We start from the raw sequence: 17,052 nt of genomic DNA on the forward strand, positions 1-17,052 counted from the left end.
GGAAGACCGGACTGACTTAATGACGGCTCCAAGACTAAAACAGGTACATCAGTCACAGAGTGAGAAAAGAAGGTTAAAAAAACAGTGTCCTCTCAGTACAGTTGTTATTTATTCTTTAAATGAAAAGGAACGTCTGGTGAGTTAGTAACCATACTGAGGAGGCGAGCTTTTTTTCTCTCGCCATCCGTCTCTCTCTCTCTCTCTCTCTCTCTCTCTGTCCGTCCGTGTGTCTCCCTCTCTCTCTCTGTCCGTCCGTGTCTCTCTCTCTCTCTCTGTCCGTCTGTGTCTCTCTCTCTCTCTCTCTCTCTCTGTCCATCCGTGTCTCTCTCTCTGTCCGTCCGTCAGTGTCTCTCTCTCTCTCTCTGTCCGTCCGTGTCTCTCTCTCTGTCCGTCCGTGTCTCTCTCTCTCTGTCCGTCCGTCTCTCTCTCTGTCCGTCCGTGTCTCTCTCTCTCTGTCCGTGCGTGTCTCTCTCTCTCTGTCAGCCCGGCAGTGTCTCTCTCTCTCTCCGTCGGTGTGTGTCTCTCTCTCTGTCCGTGTGTGTGTCTCTCTCTCTCCGTCTGTGTGTGTCTCTCTCTCTCCGTCCGTCTGTGTGTGTCTCTCTCTCTCTCCGTCTGTGTGTGTCTCTCTCTCTCTCTCCGTCCGTCTGTGTGTGTCTCTCTCTCTCTCCGTCTGTGTCTCTCTCTCTCTCCGTCCGTCTCTCTCTGTCCGTGTCTCTCTCTGTCCGTGTCTCTCTCTGTCCGTCCGTGTGCCTCCGTGCGTGTCTCTCTTGCTCTGTCCGTGCATGTCTCTTGCTCTGTCTGTGCGTCTCTCGCTCTCTGTCCGTCCCTCTCTCTCTGGCCGTCCATCCCTCTCTCTGTCCGTCCGTCTCTCTCTGTCTCTCTCTGTCCGTCCCTCTCTGTCCGTCTGTGTGTGTCTCTCTCTCTCCGTCCATGTGTCTCTCTCTCTCCGTCCGTGTCTCTCTCTCTCTCTCCGTCCATGTGTCTCTCTCTCTCTCTCTCCGTCTCTCTCTCTCTCTCTCTCTATGCGTGTCTCTCTCTCTCTCTATGCGTGTCTCTCTCTCCATCCATCCATCTCTGTCCATCCATCTCTCTCTCTCTCTCTCTGTCCGTCAGTGTCTCTCTCTCTCTCTCTCTCCGTCCGTGTCTCTCTCTCTGTCCATCTCTCTCTGTCCGTCTCTCTCTCTGTCCGTCTCTCTCTCTGTCCATCTCTCTCTCTGTCCGTCTCTCTCTCTCTCTGTCCGTCCGTCTCTCTCTCTCTCTCTCTCTCTCTCCGTCCGTCTCTCTCTCTCTCCGTCCGTCCGTCTCTCTTCGTGTCTCTCTCTCTTCGTGTCTCTCTCTCTGTCCATCCGTCTCTCTCTCTGTCCGTCCGTGTCTCTCTCTCTCTCTCTCTGTCCGTCCATGTCTCCCTCTCACTGTCCGTCCCTCTCTGTCCTGTCCGTGTCCTCTCTCGCTCTCTCCGTCCGTCTCTCTCTCGCTCTCTCTCTCGCTCTGTCGTGCGCGTCTCTCTCTCTGTCCGTGTCTCTCTCTCTCTGTCCGTGTCTCTCTCTGTCCGTCCCTGTCTCTCTCTCTCTCTGTCCATCCATGTGTCTATCTCTCTTCTCTGTCCATCCATGTGTCTCTCTCTCTCTCCGTCCGTGTCTCTCTCTCTCTCTCCGTGTCTCTCTCTCTGTCCGTCTCTCTCTCTGTCCGTCTCTCTCTCTCTGTCCGTCTCTCTCTCTCTCTGTCCGTCTCTCTCTCTCTCTGTCCGTCTCTCTCTCTCTCTCTGTCCGTCCGTCTCTCTCTCCATCCGTGTCTCTCTCTCTCTCTCTCTGTCCGTCTCTCTCTCTCTCTGTCCGTGTCTCTCTCTCTGTCCGTGTCTCTCTCTCTCTCTCTGTCCGTCTCTCTCTGTCCGTCTCTCTCTGTCCGTCTCTCTCTCTGTCCGTCTCTCTCTCTCCGTCTCTCTCTCTCTCTGTCCATCTCTCTCGCTCTGTCCATGCGTCTCTCTCTCTCTGTCCGTCCATCTCTCTCTCTGTCTCTGTCCATCCGTCTCTCTCTCTCTCTCTCTCTCTCTCTGTCCGTCTCTCTGTCGCATGTGTCTCTCTCTCTGTCCGTCTCTCTCACTCTCTCTCTCCGTCCGTCTCTCTCTGTCCGTCTCTCTCTCTCTGTCCGTCTCTCTCTCTCTCTGTCCGTCCCTCTCTCTCTCTGTCCGTCCGTCTCTCTCTCTGTCCGTCCGTCTCTCTCTCTGTCCGTCCGTCTCTCTCTCTCTCTCTGTCCGTGTCTCTCTCTCTGTCTCGCGTGGCTCTCTCTGTCCAGTGCGTCTCTGTCTCTCTCTCTCTCTCTCGTGGTGCTCTCTCTCTCTCTCTCTCTCTGTCCGTGTGCGTCGCTCTCTCTCTGTCCATGTGCGTCTCTCTCTGTCCGTGTGCGTCTCTCTCTCTGTCCGTGTGCGTCTCTCTCTCTCTCTCTCTGTCCGTCGTGTCTCTCTCCGTCCATCTCTCTCTGCGTCCGTCTGTCTCTCTCTGTCCATCCGTGTGTCTGTCCGTCCATCCATCTCTCTCTCTGTCCATCCGTCTCTCTCTCTCTGTCCGTCTCTCTCTCTCTCTCTGTCCGTCTCTCTCTCTCTGTCCGTCTCTCTCTCTCTCTCTGTCCGTCTCTCTCTCTCTCTCTGTCCGTCTCTCTCTCTGTCTCTCTCTGTCCGTCTCTCTCTCTCTCTCCGTCCGAGTTTCTCTCTCTCTCCGTCCGAGTCTCTCTCTCTCTCCGTCCGAGTCTCTCTCTCTCTCCGTCCGTGTGTCTCTCTCTCTCTGTCTGTCCGTGTGTCTGTCTCTGTCCATCCGTGTCTCTCTCTCCCTCTCTCTGTCCGTCCGTGTGCCTCCGTGCGTGTCTCTCTCACTCTGTTCATGCGTCCCTCTCGCTCTGTCAGTCTCTCTCTGTCCGTCCGTCTCACTCTCTCTCTCTGTCCGTCCGTGTCACTCTCTCTCTCTGTCCGTCCGTGTCACTCTCTCTCTCTGTCCGTCCGTCTCTCTCTCTCCGTCCGTCTCTCTCTCTCTCCGTCCGTCTCTCTCTCTCTGTCTGTCCCCCTCTCTGTCCGTCTGTCTCTCTGTCTGTCCGTGTCTCGCTCTCTCTCTCTCTCTGCCCGTCCGTGTCTCGCTCTTTCTCTCTGCCCGTCCGTCTTGCTCTCTCTGTCCGTCCATGTCTCTCTCGCTCTGTCCGTGCGTGTCTTTCTCTCTCTCTGTCCGTGTGTCTTTCTCTCTCTCTCTCTCTGTCCGTGTCTCGCTCTCTCTCTGTCTCGCTCTCTGTCCGTGCGCGTCTCGCTCTCTGTCCGTGCGCGTCTCGCTCTCTGTCCATCTCTCTCTCTGTCCGTCTCTCTCTCTCTCTGTCCGTGTGCTGGCTCTCTCTCTCTCTCTCTCTCTCTCCGTCCGAGTCTCTCTCTCTCTCTCCGTCCGAGTCTCTCTCTCTCTCTCTCCATCAGTCTCTCTCTCTCTCTCTCCATCAGTCTCTCTCTCTCTCTCTCCATCAGTCTCTCTCTCTCTGTCTGTCCGTGTCTCTCTCTCTCTCTCTGTCTGTCGTGTCTCTCTCTCTCTCTCTGTCTGTCCGTCTCTCTCTCTCTCTGTCTGTCCGTGTCTCTCTCTCTCTCTCTCTCTCTCTCTCTCCGTGTGTCTCTCTCTCTCTCTCCGCGTCTCTCTCTCTCTCTCTCCGTCCGAGTCTCTCTCTCTCTCTCTCTCCGTCCGAGTCTCTCTCTCTCTCTCCGTCCGAGTCTCTCTCTCTCTCTCTCCGTCCGAGTCTCTCTCTCTCTCTGGTCTCTCTCTCTCTCTCTCTCTCTCCGTGTCTCTCTCTCTCTCTCTCCGTCCGTCTCTCTCTCTCTCTCCGTCCGTCTCTCTCTCTCTCTCTCCGTCCGTCTCTCTCTCTCTCTCTCCGTCCGTCTCTCTCTCTCTCTCTCTCTCTCTCTCTCTCTCTCTCCGTCTCTCTCTCCATCTCTCTCTCTCTCTCCCGGTCTCTCTCTCTCTCTCTCTCTCTCTCTCTCTGCGTCCGTCTCTCTCTCTCTGCGTCCGTCTCTCTCTCTCTCTCTCTGCGTCCGTCTCTCTCTCTCTCTGCGTCCGTCTCTCTCTCTCCGTCTCTCTCTCTCTCTCTCTCTCTGCGTCCGTCTCTCTCTCTGTCTCTCTCTCTGCGTCCGTCTCTCTCTCTCTGTCTCTCTCTCTGCGTCCGTCTCTCTCTCTGTCCGTCTCTCTCTCCGTCTCTCTCTCTCTCTGTCCGTCTCTCTCTCTCTCTGTCCGTCTCTCTCTGTCCGTCTGTCCGTCTCTCTCTCTCTGTCCGTCTCTCTCTCTCTGTCCGGCTCTCTCACTCTCTCTCTGTCCGGCTCTCTCACTCTCTCTCTGTCCGGCTCTCTCGCTCTCTCTCTCTCTCTCTCTCTCTGTCTCTCTCTCTCTCTCTCTGTCTCTCTCTCTCTCTGTCTGTCTCTCTCTCTCTCTCTGTCCATCTCTCTCTCTCTCTCTCTCGGTCTCTGTCCGCCTCTCTCTCTCGGTCTCTGTCCGCCTCTCAGTCTCTCTCTCCCACAGATTAAACAAGTTTTTCATTTTTGAAATGGTGTCAGAAAATAAGACCGCCTCAACAGGAGAATCAGAAGGAATAGTTTCTTCACACTCAGACTCTCAAAAAATTGGAGAGCAGATTGGGATACACAATCCAGCCCTTCTGTCTCAGAGCAGTTCTTCCTTAAAAAAAAAAAAAAAAATTGGAGGAAACTAGGGTAGAGTCTTGCAAAGACTGAACAGACCTAAAGAAATTTAACAAAACTATTACTCATCTTGAGACCCCCTGACACTAGGAGTGGGAGGAGGGGAAATAAATTATCTGTTTTGGGTGACTTTTTAATTGGAAGTCTCAAAGTCTCAGTTTTGGAGGTATTAGACATCCAAATCTCCATGATGGAGTCTGCTACCTCCTCTCTTACTAAAACATGAGATGTACTGTCTGCCCTTTCTGATAGATGAAAATGTTGCTTATGTATGACAGTCAGTTTTGACTGTTGTGGCAAACTCCTGACCCTTAGTGGCTTCTTGGCAAGGCATTACCAGATGGGTCAGGAAGACTGGACTGAGTGAATGACAGCTCCAAGACTAAAACAGGTACATCAGTCACAGAGTGAGAAAAGAAAGTTGAAAAAAAACAGTGTCCTCTCAGTACAGTTATTTTTTCTTTAACTGAAAAGGAACGTCTGGTGAGTTAGTAATCACACTGACTGAGGCTTTGAGTTGTTGCTTTTCCAAGAAAAGAGAGGCTATTCAGCCATCTGTGAATAATTCCTGGGATAAAAAATAGGCCAATACTGCATGCATGGATGTAGTTCAATTCTCCTAGACAGATGCAGGCCTTGTGGGAATCCTTGGACTGGATCGGTCTACCACATATGCATTTTCCCATTCTTACAGATATAAGAAAACCACAATTGTAAGACACGCAGTACAAGAACCTTCCAAATGAAGCAATCTAGGAGATCCCAATAGCAGGGGCTACAAGAAAAAATGATGCCCAACGGGATGCATGTGACCCTAACCTTGCAGTATAGACAATGCACCTATGATGAAGAGTTTGCACATGTGAGAACATTTTTAAAAGAGGTACACGGCAGGATAACATGGGCATGTACCCAACTGTTCCATTTACTACAGTGAGCCCTTCAGTGTAACAGTTCAAGTTAAAAATCAAGCTAAGAAATCTGACAGATGCATACAGAATGCACAGCATTATAGCAAGTTAATAAACTATAAAACTAGTAACCTTTCATTAATGGTCAACATCTCATCCTCCATAAACAAAATCCATACCACAGAGAATGAATCTTGAACTATACCACACTTGATCCATATTTGAAGGGTAAGCCTGGAAGGGATGACATTGAATGACTTGCATGCAAGTCTTAACCATCTTGGGGGGTTACATTTTTAACTTTTCTGGCTGAGCACAACCTGGAAAAAGGACCGTGTGGCAAGACTTAGGATACAGAGCTAAGGAAGATGCAGCTTACTAAAGGCAGCATAGGATTCCAGAAGGAAAATACGGAGGGACAGGCATTTTTATTCATGTTCAGTCCTAGTAAGAGCAAGTGTAACCAACCTAACGACTGTTGTAAGTAAAAAGGAGTTAATGTGCACATCAAGACATTCAAGCCAGCCATGCACAACAGCCCACCAGTTCCCAATTGCACACTCTCCTGCCAGTCAACACGATGGAGGCTCTGTAGGGCAAATTTTCAATGGAAAGTGGGAACATCCACACAGGTTCATAGGTTCATACTAGGCTATCTGCCCTAGGGCATTTATAAGCCTAGCCAGAGTTGTGTGGCTTTCACCACCCCTTAGGTTGAAGAATACTATACCCATTAGTTTGCCGTGCCTCTGTCCAGCAGTGATAAAGAGATGATCCCCGGGGTAAACCTACGATCTCCCATCCACTGGTCAAGATTCCTCTTGAACAGAGCCAGCGAGGTGCTCTGTCTCACATGGACCGGGATTCTGTTCCACAGCATAGGGAGTCTCTGGGTGAAGAATCTGTCCCTCCAGCACGTCCTATTTATATCCGTGTTGAGGTTTAAGTCTCTTGCTCTTGTGGCTCTGGATTTTTTGAGGTGGAGCATGTCCATTAATTCCGGGTTGGATATGGCCTTGTATGTCAGGCACAGGTCACCTCTGAGCAGACGGTATGCGACTGAATAGAGCTGGAGTTTCTTCAGTCGGGCAGCATATGGCATATTTTTGAGCGCCTTTATCCTTTTGGTGAGGAACTTTTGGGGTCTTTCCAATTGCTGCAGGTGTCGGGTAAGATACATTCCGAATGGGGCATTGTACTCAATCATTGGTCTGATAAGTGAAGAGTACAGAGGAACAATGACCTCCCTTGATCTGGATGTGAATCCCTTCATAATCAGGTGGGCAATGTAGAAGGTCATCCTAACCACTTTGGCAATGTGAGTGTCAAAGAAAGGTTACTGTCAACTTGGGTCCCCAGGTCCCTGATAACCTCTTCTGTGCTTAATGGATTGCCACCTATGTGGTAACTTGGGGTTACCTTGTTTTTACCAAAGGGTATGACTATACATTTTTTGGCATTTAGCTTAAGGCCATGGCTCTGGCACCAGTTATCCGTTTCTATGAGACCTCTCTGAAGGATATCTGTGTCTGATGGATTTTCAACTATGGCGCCCAGTTTGCAGTCATCTGCAAACTTTGTCAGCCACAATCCTCCTATGCTTGCCTGCACTTCTGAAAAGTAGATGCCGAACTAGAGGGGGCCCAGGACTGAGCCCTGTGGGACACCGCTTGTGACCAGCTTGGAGTCTGACATGGCACCAGCAACTCTAACCCTGTGGGTTCAGTCCTTGAGCCAGTTTGCAACCCATCTTGTGACATATGGGTTTACATTTAAGCTGGTGAGCTTTTCTATGATACCCGAGTGGGGTATTGTGTTGAAAGCTTTTGCAAGGTCAAGGTAGGCTGTGTGAACTGCCTTACCCTCATCAATGGCCTTGGTGACAGTTTCAAAAAAGTCGACCAAGTTCAAGAGGCATGATCTGCCCTTGACAAAGCCGAAATGGGTAGGATCCAATGTCTGTAGGTCCCCTATGTCTTTATTTATGAGTTCCATTATGATCCTCTCCATAGCTTTGCAGACCAGGCTTGTTAAGCTTATGGGGGTAATTACCAGGGTCCGTGAAGCACCGCCTTTGTGGAGTGGGACCACAGTTGCCGTCGCCACTCTTTGGGTAATGCGTATCCTGTGGTAAGGCTAAGATTAAACAGCAGCCTTATGTGTGGGTTTAGTTCCTCATTGGGTTCGTGGTAGCACACAGCCGGGACACCATCCGGTCCCATTGATGCTGTGTTTTAGCTTTAGAGAGAGCAGCTCTCAACTGGGCATTTGAGATGACTGCGAGTCTACACTCTGCTGTGATAGATATTTCTCCTTTTGGGGAGAAATTTTCACTGAACCTGTCTGCCAGTATGTTTGCAATTTCTGTGGGTTCAGTGATTTTTGTATCATTTTGGACTAATTCTGATCATATCTGGGAGTTTCCACCCAGATTTCTAACATAGCTAAAGAAGGCCTTATGATTGTCTTTTGAGTCCTTAGCGATTTTTCTCTCAAAGTTGGCCTTGGATGATTTTATGAGTGATCGTAGTTTTTTACTAGTATTGATCAGAGATGTCTTCCCTTTTAGGGAATTTGCTCTATCTTGTAGTAGCTTTCTCCTCTTGTTGTAAAGTTTGTTTATGGCTGGGGTCCACCAGATCGGGCGCTTGCCTTTGGTGGAAAGGGTCTTGATTTTATTTGGGATTGCTTGATCCATGCAATCCTGGAGGTGCTCGTAGAAAGCATTTGTAAGGGATTCAGCAGCGTGGGTTGTGGTTTCCAATGGCTCAGGGGCCTTGAAGGATACCACACCAGTCTTAAGAAGTGTGAAGTTGGCTTTTGAGAAGTTCTTCACTGTGGTCTTTTGTTGGGGTGGGCGGGATGTGGATCTCCAGTGAGATTAGTTTATGGTCTGATCTCACCAATGAGGATATACTTCCGTGTGGAGCATTTTGTCCCCATGTTTGTGATGATCAGGTCTAGTATATTTTCACCTCTTGTGGGAATGGTGACAAGTTGTTCCATAGCATTTGAGTTTATGAACTCCAGGAACCTTTGGGCTAGGGTATTGGGGCTTGAGTAATGTTCCCAGTCTATGTTTGGGTAGTTGAAGTCACCCAATATGATGGTGTTTGGAGAGACATTTATACTCTCCAGTGTCTTCAGGAAGGCTGTGTGGGGTTCCTGAGTTTGAGAGGGTGGCCTGTAACATGCTACAAACCGTAGAGCAGTTTTGCCTATGGTTAATTGCACCTGAATGGTCTCTGATGCTTCGTGAGTTGCCACCAGCCTGGAGGTGTGGGTATCCTTGATGAATATGGATACACCCTCCTTTGTGGTACGGCCCGGTTTTGGGGCCGGAACGCATGATATGAGGTAAACCTGATAGTGCCGGGGTGCTCTCAGGAGCCTTGAACCAGGTTTCAGTCACAGCACAGACATCGATGTTCTCCATACTGAGGAGGGCTTTGAGGGCGTGCATCTTGAGATTTAGACTTCTGGCATTGAGCAGCATTACCCTTAGTTTTTTTCCATTATTGTTTTCTAGGGCGGTGGGTTTAGAATTTGAGCCTTGTCTAAAAAAGGCACTATGGGGGTGGCAAGAGCCTTTGCCAATATCCGGAAACCCAGGGGTGACAGGTGCAAGCCGTCCCTTGCGAAGCAGCATGGCTTGTCAAGCATGTCATTCCAGGCAGACAGACATTGGATCCCCTTAGAATGACACCAAAAATTAAGCCAATTATTAAAACTGATCATTTTGTCTCTGTATTGTGGCATCATTCTTGGTGAAGGTAGGATACTGCTCAGGGTCAGGGTCATACCAGCCTGGGCTACATAATCTGAGAGCTCCTTTATGTCTCTTCATGTAGTCCAGGGAGGTACGTCTCAGGTCATTCACACCGGCATGGACAATGACTGAGTCATACTTGTACTTGCTGTGGAGTGACCCGAGTGCTTGTGTTATGTTGCGGATTCTAGCGCCTGACAGGCAGCTTACTGTGACCCTCTCCTTGTTCAGTCTGGTGAGTGGGACGTCAGTGTGTCTGACTATGGAGTCACCTATGACAAGTGTGTCTGGCATTGTGTTTGGCCTTAAGGGCTGTGACTGATTTGCACACTGACTTTGTGATCTATGTGTTGCTTGTGTTATGTCATGAGGTGGCAGTTGTTTGGGTGTCTGCTTTGGAGGCCTCTGCTGTTTTGGTAGATTTTTGATCAGTGCCTCAGAGTATGTCTTTGTGTGTTTATGTGTTTGATTTGTAGTTGTGATAGTTCTATGTGAGACTGGGTTTATGGTGTGTGTGGTTACCTTCTCCTCCTGTCTGGTTTTGCCAGTCCTGAGTTGAGAGAGCTCAGCCTCAGTTTGGCTATATAGTTGCATCTCGCATGTATTTGTGTTTTGTGGGAGGAGGAGAGGGTTGTCTGTGTACATGAGGCAATTGTAACATTGCCTCAATATTCCCAGATTCACCAGCTGAGCAGGAGAGGACGCTAGCAACTGACCCTTTGACATGCTAGAAGAAATGAAAAGTTTGCTGTGTAACTGAGACAGAAAGGACCTATAGGGAAGTGGGTACTCAAGGGGGTTTTAAGCTAGTGAAGTACTTTGTATAATATAGAAATGCTTTACCTGACTAAAATGCTTTAGGAACAAGTGCTGAGCTTTACAGATAGAGAATAGACTGTTTAGATTACAAGTAGAGCAGTTCTAAGGGAAAAATGAAGAGCAGACTTTACGGAGCCAAAATAGTTTAACCTTGTTTAACCGGCGCTGCCCGATGGTGCTCTAGTGGCAACTCAGCACTAAATGCAGAAAAGGCAATAAGTCAGTAGTACAGGCTAGCACACTTTAGTGGGCAGCCAAACAATTAAATTAAACAGCAAACAAACACTTTTCGACTTGAATTAGACTAATTTCGACTAAAATGTACTTTTAAGTGCAGATAATAAAAAATGCAGTAAATAACTATGAAAACAGTTAAAGCTTGCTCTAGGTAAGCAGTAGAAGGTAAAACAAATATAAAAAACAGCAGGATACTTAATCAGGAAAGCAGTCGCTTTTTTCAGTTCTCTGTAGCCAGGAAGACTCAACAGGACCACGTGGAGCTGTGTCTGAGCAATATGGCTTATCTGATGTACTAAAGCTGGATAGGACACCAATAAAGGTAGCCAACAAAATGCACAAAAAATGTTTCCCACTGTTTTATGCTCTCTAAATGACCATTTACCAGAACACATTTCACATTTTCATTTGTATTACATTTTCACTGCCATCCATCAACTTCTGCAGTAAACAATGATATGTAAATGTATAACTCTTTTAACGCGAGGACTGAGCATGAATAAAAATGCCTGTCCTTCCGTATTTTCCTTCTGAAATCCTATGCGAGGCTTAACTGGCACATGTTTTTAACCAAAAGCACTCTCAGTTCTACTAAGGACTATTATCTTACCCTACTCCTCTGATCTGAAGCTGAGGCTGGGTGCCGGCATCCTTTGTTTTGGTGGTCTGATAAGTAACAATAGTGGCTGTACTGCTTCCAGATCCCATGTCATAAAACATGATATTCTAAGAGAAAATGACAAAAAAGAAATGTCACAATAAGAGTGAAATGAGGACTTCTACATGCAAATTACAGATAAGCTGGGGAAAAAAAACCTAAACTACCACAATATTAGAGAAGTTTCAAACAAATGCACACAACATGCACAGAGACATATCTCCACCATAACAGATATTTTGCTGCTCAATTTTCAAAAAACAGAACACCAAATTTCAAACCAACGGTTTATTCACGTGAACTGTGCAAGAGACACAGAAGATAAGCACTTATAGCGATAGTCCCATAGTGTGGGTTGTTTGATCCAACCTTGGCACAGACTTCGAAGCTTCATCGGATCCACAGCTCTGACTCCTCACCTACCCATAATCTCTAGGGTCTGCCTTAGATGCTCAGACTAAAGACTGAATTTGCCTTCCCAACTTTGCGAAATATGTGGGCATTTTGCCTATAGGACCTGCTTTAAGAACCAGTCCCTTAACTAAGGCAGGACACTTTTTTTCCCAGAAAAGTGGGAACAGTCTCTCATGATTATGGACAGACAGGGAATAAAATCCACTCAATCATCTCAAAGCCATAGGTGACAATTTGGAAGGGGGCAGGAGGGAGGGAGCTTGAAATGAATGAAAATCAGACATGACTAACGTTATGGTAAGTACATAACTTTTGTATCTAATGTCTATTTTCATCCACTTCAAATCTATGGACAGAATTTAAAGTTGTCAAACTGGGAGGTATCAAAGAAAGACATTTCTGATTATGGTTTGGCCACATAAGGAATGTGATCTAGACTGAGTGTCCAGCTTGTAGTGAGACACAAAGGTGTGTAGCTCGGTACAAGTAGCCATGGCAATGGCTAAACCTCTGCCAAATGCCGAAGTCGAAACTGCTCTGGTCGAATGGGCTTAAGAATTTACCTTTACCGGGTAAATCTAATTATATAATAAAGAAATGCAATCCGATAACCACCTGGATTGGGCAACTTACATAACTGCCTTTCCCAGATTTGGTTTAGAAAAGCAAATGAACAATTCATCAACCTTTTTAAAATCTTTTGTGCTGTATATATAGAATTTGAGCTGCCTGTGAACATCTAACATATGAAATAAGTATTCTCCTTTTGCTTGAATATCTCGGGGGGAAGGGACACAAGTAAATGTACTGACTGCTTTAAATTAAGTTTGGATGCCAATAAAAAGAAATAAATGACCATAAACTGATAAAAACGGACAGCACTTGGGGCAATTTGCAATTTAATTTAATTTTTTAAAAAGGTACAACAGTTGATGTATCATCGAATATGGTTTTGCTATTTGGCTCACCTATCTATTTTATTTTTATATGCACATGTTTTAATATACTTCTGACTTGTCTCTTTAAAGTTTTTATTGTCAGTTATGCTGTAATCAAGGTTCAATTAGGTTTCATGAGCTGGGCACAATATTTAAGCTGGGTTTTGGGGAGAAATATGTATTCTGATGAAGTCCTTGTATTTGTGGACAAAAGTGCTCAATAAATTTTGTATTTTTTGAGATTTGCTGCCGGGTGCTTTCTGTTTTTGTATAGGTTTGGATGCCACCTTAGGAATAAAAGGTGCATTAGTTCTAAGGACCACATGGTACGGAGGCTTGGAAGAAAATGCCAGTACCTCTGACATTCATCTAGCTGACATCATCGCCGCTAAGAAAACTGTTTTCCAAGTAAAGAATTTCAGACTGACAGTAGCAGTTGGTTCAAATGGAGTCCCAGTTGAGGCTTGTAACATATTAGTGATATCCCAAGGAAATGCCGGTTCTGTAATGAGAGGTCTGAGTAGATAAGCACCTCTCAGGAAGGCTTCTGAAATTTTAAGGGAAGCTACTAGAACGTCTATGTCCCACATGAAAATTTGAAAGCAAACCATACAATGATGGTGGCACAGCTTGATCCTTTGTCAAAAGGATCAGATGCAAACTCTAATATGGATGGAACAGGTACTGAAAATGGGTCCAGGCCTTTGAAAATACACCCTAATGGAAAATCTCTTCCATTTACTCTGATAAATGTTTCTACTGGACGGCTTTTGTGAAGCAGAAAGAATTTTGACAACTGCAGATGAAAGCCTGGCATCTCTGGCTATACTCTGAACTGGAGATACTATGCAGTTAACTTCATGGACTACTGGTCCCGAGGTGGCAGTAGGTTTGGATAATAATCCAACATCCATGGGGGAAGAACTAGTAAAGGCCATGTCTGTTGGGGCCAAAAAGAGGCAATGAAGATCACTCTGGCCTTGCACACTCTAGTTTTCTGTATGAATTTGTGCATCAGTGGTAAAGGGGGAAAGGCATACAGGAGGCACAGGGGGCCAATTGTGAACCACAACATCCATTAACTGTCCCTGTTGAGGAATCAGGGCAAAATAACTGCTGCATCTGTTGTTTAGATGCAATGCAAAAAGGTCATGACAATGTTGATCCCAACGACTGAAAACTACACACATCACAGCAGGACTGAGGGACCACTCATGAGGCATCAGAACTGTTCTGCTCAAATTGTCTGCAATTACAGTAGACAACCTCAGGATGTACACTGCTACCAGAAAGTGTTGTGAAGATCTCCCATTGCTATACTCTCATGGTCTCTCGACACGGGATAAGAACCATTTCCTCCTTGCTTGCTGATGTACCATACTACTGACATATTGTCTGTCTAGATGGAAATCAGACTCTTGGCAAGGAGGTCCTGAAATGCCTGAAACACTCTCAACTACAAGACAATGATGTGAAGACTGGCCCCTAATGATGACCATGTACCCTGGACAATTCTCCCCTCAAAATGACCCCTTCCCCACCCTATTAGTGTTGTGTCCGTGGTCAATGTTGCAAAGAGTGACCCCGGGTTGCCTTCAATGATGTTATCCATCAAGCAATGTGTCATTTGCAAATCTGCAAAATTCAGATTTTTGAATGCAAAGGGTGAACAAATTCAGACCACTGTACTGCTAACAGTCTACTGCAGTACTCTCATGCAGTATCTAGCTAAAGTGACCATTAGTACTGTGGATGTCATGAGACTTAAAAGACATAGAACTAACCTCTCTGATGGTGATGCAGTACATGAAAAGCTGTTAGATGAAGTGACAGAACTCTGGACTAGGGATGTCTGACTATTTGTAGTTTGTAGTCTAGTTGGCTTCCTATGAACTCTATACTCTGTGTTGAAGTTAGCTGACATTTTGGTTAATTTACAGATATTCCCAAGTCCCAAAGCAAGTAGAGCAGCTGGTTCAGGTGGTGTAGCAACAGATGCTTGGTGAAAGCAGTGAGGAACCAATTGTCAAGGTACGGTAAGACATGGATACCCAATAGGTGCAGATGCACTGCCATGATTGTGGTGAACACCCTGTGGTGAGACCAAATGGCAGTGCAGAGAATTGACAGTGACCAACTCCCAACAGGAAGTGCAGAAATCTCCTCGACTGCTTTTTTTATGTGATCGTAGGTGTTCTGGAGATCTGTGGAGCACAGCTAATCATCCTTCCTCAAAAGAAAAACAGACTGTACTGTGACCACGTGGAACATTTTCCATTTCACAAACTGGTTTAGATGACCGAGAATCACAATGGGTCTAAAGTCCTCGATTTTCTTTACTACTAAAGAACCTGGAAAAAACTCTGGATTCTAACAGGTCTTAAAGAACATGATGAATGACTTTTTTTGTGCAACTTTCAAATTTCTATGGCTGATGAATACCACTGACTGGGTGGAACATCGGGGACTTCTTTGTCTGCGGTTGTAGGGAAAAGGGAATCGAATAGCCTCTTGATATTTTTTTATTCTGTGTCAGGTTTGGGGATGCAGAGAGACTCCATCCCCCTACCCTCCACCCCACTGACTGCTTTCAGAGTGCAGCAGTCGGGCAACCATGCAGGAGCACTGAAGGTCTTTCTTGGAAAATGGGACAGCGAAAGCCTTGGTTATGCAGTCTGCCTCTGCTTCTCGGAAGATGTCCATTAAAACTGCCTCCCTTTTTGCCACACAGGGAGATCTGTCACACCAAGAGTCATCAAAAGTAGTCTGATTTGTGGAACCACATCTTCTTCCCCCATCTCTGGCTCCTAGAAAAAGGTCTTTACAGGGTGGGGAAGCATACTCCCACTGGAAAGTGCGTCTTACCATCTTGCTGACTCCTGATGAGTGTCTCTTAAAGTTTAGGTCTAAACAATAGAACCATCATAAGGAGCATTTACAAAGGACAACTTAAAAAAGCCTTCCACAAAGTTACAAAGACACATCCAAGTGTGACAGTGCATGGTGATGCAGGTGCCTGCTGCTCTGGCTCTACCATCAACTGCATAAGAGAGTAAATGCATGGTCACATTTAAGGAGGATTGCAGTGAACAAAGCTGGGAGACCACGGTTTTCTGAACATCCACAGGCAGTAGCCTCGAGAGGGAGTTGATGATCTCTTTGACAAAGTCTACCTGGAATATTAAGTGGACTAAATAATTCAGCAATCTAAAGACAAAAGTTGCCGACACACATTTCTACTTCCCAAATCTGTCCCATCACCCTAGATTTTCTATTAGGAGAACGAACAGTGGAACTTTCATCTGATAGTTCCTTCTTGGTGGATACTACCACCATCTCAGCATCAACTGGAGAACCTTTATTCTAGTGGTTCCTGTCCTTAACCACAGCTAAGATGCAATCAGCTTTTTTTTTTTTTTTGTTAGGGACGCTCCACCACATTAGGATCGTTCTATGCTTGTTGAGTCATATGGTCAATAACTGGATTACTGGAAGGTACCAACCAGGAGGATGATGGTCCAGAACCAAAGGCTTCGAAAAATACTGACTCATCCAGAGAAGGGTCTTGGAATGACCAACTCCATCTCTCCTTCATTAGTTCGAGAATATCACTGAATGTGACATCTTCAGAGAGGAAGCAAGGGGAACCCCTTCCCTTCATCCAAGTCAAAATCTTTGGTGAAAGACTCTTGGGAAGAGTCTAAGTACTTCCATTTGAATGTCTGTTTTCTGGAAGCACCTTCACAGGTAGCAGCAAAAGGCTCAGAATTGGACATAGAGCTAACAAAGAAAATTTACTTGGAAGCCCTTGGTACCAAGATCATGCCAGACTATGCCAAGGTAATCCTATGGCTAGGCTTGAAAAGGCCCCAGGGCCATTAGCCTAGTATACACCTATGAACCAAAAGTCCCTGTCTGATAGGAGGAAGTGGAGAGGAAACAGACTGCAGAAGGGGATTGCCTGGAGCCAAACTGGCTGAAGATACCTTGGCAAACTGGTTGAAGATACCGAAACCGTTCAAAGGCCTTGAAGGCCAAAACAGCCACCGGCAACAAGGATGCTGTCTGATCAGAGTAAAACAGGGAACCCTCGTCACAGATAGCTCCTGGTCCCAAACACATTCTAAGATTCAAGCTATCCAGAGCTGAAACATCGAGTGAGAGAGAATGCTCCAAGAATCTTGGTGTCAATTCACCCCCCCCCCTCAGAAGTCACCGCTGAATCTTCAACTCCAACTCTCACCTCAACCCGAAGGCATGAGAGTCAAGAAAGAAGGAAGCAGAAAGCGAAGTCATAAGTATCTCCGATGCTGACAAAGTTTCTCAGTTTCCAGTCAGACTCAACAACACTGGACCAAAAGGGGGGCTATGTAAAGATTCCAGAAAGGGAGTGGTAAGACGGTCAGTACGCAGTACCTCCTCAGGGAATGGTACTGGGAAAACCAGAGATTCTTTTTTGGTGGATTTGGAGGGAGGAGACACACACACACACACATATATATATATATATATATATATATATATATATATATATATATCTACACATACACACACACACACACACACACACACACATATATATATATATATATATATAA

The 17,052-nt window shown here is 46.4% G+C and overlaps 1 protein-coding gene across 1 annotated transcript in view; it reads right to left on the reverse strand.

The window, feature by feature from the left end:
- The window catches only part of HYOU1 (hypoxia up-regulated 1), a 1,290,196-nt gene that overhangs the window by 702,627 nt on the left and 570,517 nt on the right, over window positions 1-17,052 (reverse strand). The window contains exon 8 of the mRNA XM_044079444.1: window positions 11,055-11,170. Coding sequence (XP_043935379.1) covers window positions 11,055-11,170 — 116 coding nt within the window. The remainder of the gene's footprint in view (window positions 1-11,054; window positions 11,171-17,052) is intronic.

The sequence above is a fragment of the Protopterus annectens genome, chromosome 8.part0 (genome assembly GCF_019279795.1).
Source record: "Protopterus annectens isolate FY-2018-M chromosome 8.part0, PAN1.0, whole genome shotgun sequence".
Taxonomy (NCBI): domain Eukaryota; kingdom Metazoa; phylum Chordata; order Ceratodontiformes; family Protopteridae; genus Protopterus; species Protopterus annectens.